Source organism: Penaeus japonicus, unplaced genomic scaffold, assembly GCF_977035675.1.
Source record: "Penaeus japonicus unplaced genomic scaffold, GWHDUDI00000001_assembly GWHDUDI00000026, whole genome shotgun sequence".
Taxonomy (NCBI): domain Eukaryota; kingdom Metazoa; phylum Arthropoda; class Malacostraca; order Decapoda; family Penaeidae; genus Penaeus; species Penaeus japonicus.
The window spans coordinates 4890620-4893119 of record NW_028234428.1 but is presented as its reverse complement, the minus strand read 5'-3'; the positions used below and the strand labels follow the sequence as shown (position 1 = coordinate 4893119).

General features: G+C 39.4%; 1 protein-coding gene across 2 annotated transcripts in view; it reads left to right on the top strand.

The window, feature by feature from the left end:
* Window positions 1–1135: 1135 nt before the first annotated feature.
* LOC122252268 (cilia- and flagella-associated protein 36) overlaps window positions 1136–2500 on the top strand; it is a 23025-nt gene continuing 21660 nt past the window's right edge. The window contains exon 1 of one of the 2 annotated variants that reach the window (XM_086551923.1): window positions 1136–1456. In XM_086551923.1, coding sequence (XP_086408049.1) covers window positions 1354–1456 — 103 coding nt within the window. In that variant the 5' untranslated portion in view covers window positions 1136–1353. The remainder of the gene's footprint in view (window positions 1457–2500) is intronic. The other variant, XM_043014645.2, reaches the window with a different exon arrangement.

Here is a 2500-nt window from a genome sequence, read left to right as displayed (position 1 = left end):
TTGTGGTAACTGGTATTCGACTTTACTTCCGTGAATTGTTCTGCAACATCTGCCATAGTGCGTAATGATTAGAATATTTTTATACCTCAAAACAGTTTTTTTTTCATTCTTTTCTGTTCTATTACTTACGAAAAAAATGCGATTCCACTGTTATTAATACTTCCTTCAAGAATCAAAGACCGTTATCTATCATCTATTCAAAAGAATGCAGTCTATTATCAGTTCTGACATCGTATCGCAACAAATCGCAACTGACTGAGAAATCCATACCATTACGGCGCTACGGTCTCCAGTCGATGTGGAAATGGCAGTCATATTACAATCAAACACCTGATCAATGATGAATGGATATCGCGAGATCGATAACTTTCTCCTCGGTGTCTATGATAACAACTTTTGTTTATATTATGAAAAGAACTTATTTCTTTTCTTTCTTCCGAGAGGTGTCCAAGAGGATCGTTTTCATAAATTTTTAAACATATATTGTTTTTTATATTTCGCGAGGAATCGAGTTGAAGAAAACTCTATTTTGATAAAAAATCGGCGTTGAAACTCGAGTGCTGTGATGTGTTGTATATTTCAAGTTATAGTATTTTATTCAGTCGATACTACATTTTTCACAAACATGGATATAGCATAATACAGCTGGTCCTCCCCCTTTGTTATATGGAAATTCTCCATGCATATTAAAAGGAATCGCAAGAATTTTCCATTTAGAGGAAGTATAAGTTTCAGAGAAGTTTGTGAAATAAAATTAAGGTCAACGATTTTGCATTTGTCAGGATTAATAAATCGAATTCGCATCTCGGCATATGCCTGGTGATTGTATTTGTCAGCATGGACAAACCAGAAATATTTTTATGTGTCTAGCTTCCAGACCAAGAGACTCTTACTGGTACTGCATTGCTGTCAACACAGTGTCGTCATGGTTACCGACACTCTCTTGCCGCCAAATCCTAAAAATGTTTACTTATCTCCCACATCCCGTGCTTTATTGCTTATTATTATCGATTCTTATGTTCTTGAGTACACTATAAAATCGACATAACGAGGAAGAAACAATCGAAATTCAGTTCTATGGAGAGGATTTCGTCCAATCAGCCCGTCGTACGTGGGTGAAGCGCGCGCAACATTCCAGAGAAGTGAGTTCGTCAGTGTTGTTTCGTTCGCGACATTCCCGCTCCGTCAAACCGCGTCCGTCCAGTGCGCCTTTCAGTGGACGCCGATCTAGTGGTCCGTTGTGGTCTCCCTGGGCGCTAGGAACCAAAAAAACAAAAAAAGAAAAAGAGTTATCTGGGCGAGAAGATACTCTTGTCTTTTGGGCACTGAGAGAGGCACCAGAGAAGAGCCACAATGGGTGACGATAACACATGGGTTTTTGACAGCCTTGTTGGCTTTCTGAGGGGACCTGTCTGGAATGTGCCAATCCTCACCTTCATTGAACACAAGTCTCTTAGTAAGTGTGTCGTAAAGCCTTTTTCTGCGTAGCTATAGCTCGAAATTAATCACATATCTTGTTAGTGGTTAGTAAGTATTATTGCCTGTTCATATCAACTATAGTGCTAAAGTAAAATCATGTAATACACTTTCTAATACCTGAAGAACAGTAGATTTAACATCAGATCAACTCCTTCAAATGAAAGAGTTACACATCTAATTAAAAGGTTGTGTGTTATACTTGTGTGTGTGTTTGTTTATGAGCGGGTGGATGTTAACGTGAGTAGCCATAGTGAGTACAATCAGTGGTTGACATTTGTGAGTCTGAATAAGTCATTAAATAAGAGCAGGTAGCTGTCCTTCCAGCACGACATAGGTGGGGATCATTTTCTTCACTGCTCACACAAACTGAACTTGTTATTCTATTATGTATTTCATTTTATGCGTGTGTTAAGAGCATGTTCCTTTTCTGATGACTTTTTGTATATTAATGTTACGTTATGTGTCTTTAGAATAATCAATGTACACGTTTGCTGTCTGATACTTGATTTTCTGACTGGATATTTGTTGAGTGTGTTCTTGTGTGTGTGTGTGTGTTTGTGTGTTTGCGTGTGTGTGTGCGTGTGCGTGTGCGCGTGTGTGTGTGTGTGTGTGCGTGTGAGTGTGCGTGTGCGTGTGTGTGTGTGTGTGTGCGTGTGTGTGTGTGTGTGTGTGTGTGTGCGTGTGTGTGTGCGTGTGTGTGTGTATGTGTTTCATATATTTGTGCGTATGTATAGACATGCATGTTTTATATACATGTATGTGTGAGTTACCGGTAACAACAAACACTGGCATCTGATCCCCCCCCCCCCCCACGTCCACAATGAGTCTCCATGCAATTAGTCGTTGAGGTAGACATACATAAGTAATAACATCGGATATCATTTCCAAAGGGTGAATCATACCTTCAGGCACGCGGTACTGAAAGACGAAAGATTTACAGATTGCCGCTGAGTCATATACATTAATTGGACAATGGTATGCCTGTTCTAAGTGAAGAGTAAGAATTCAATCATTGTAAGCT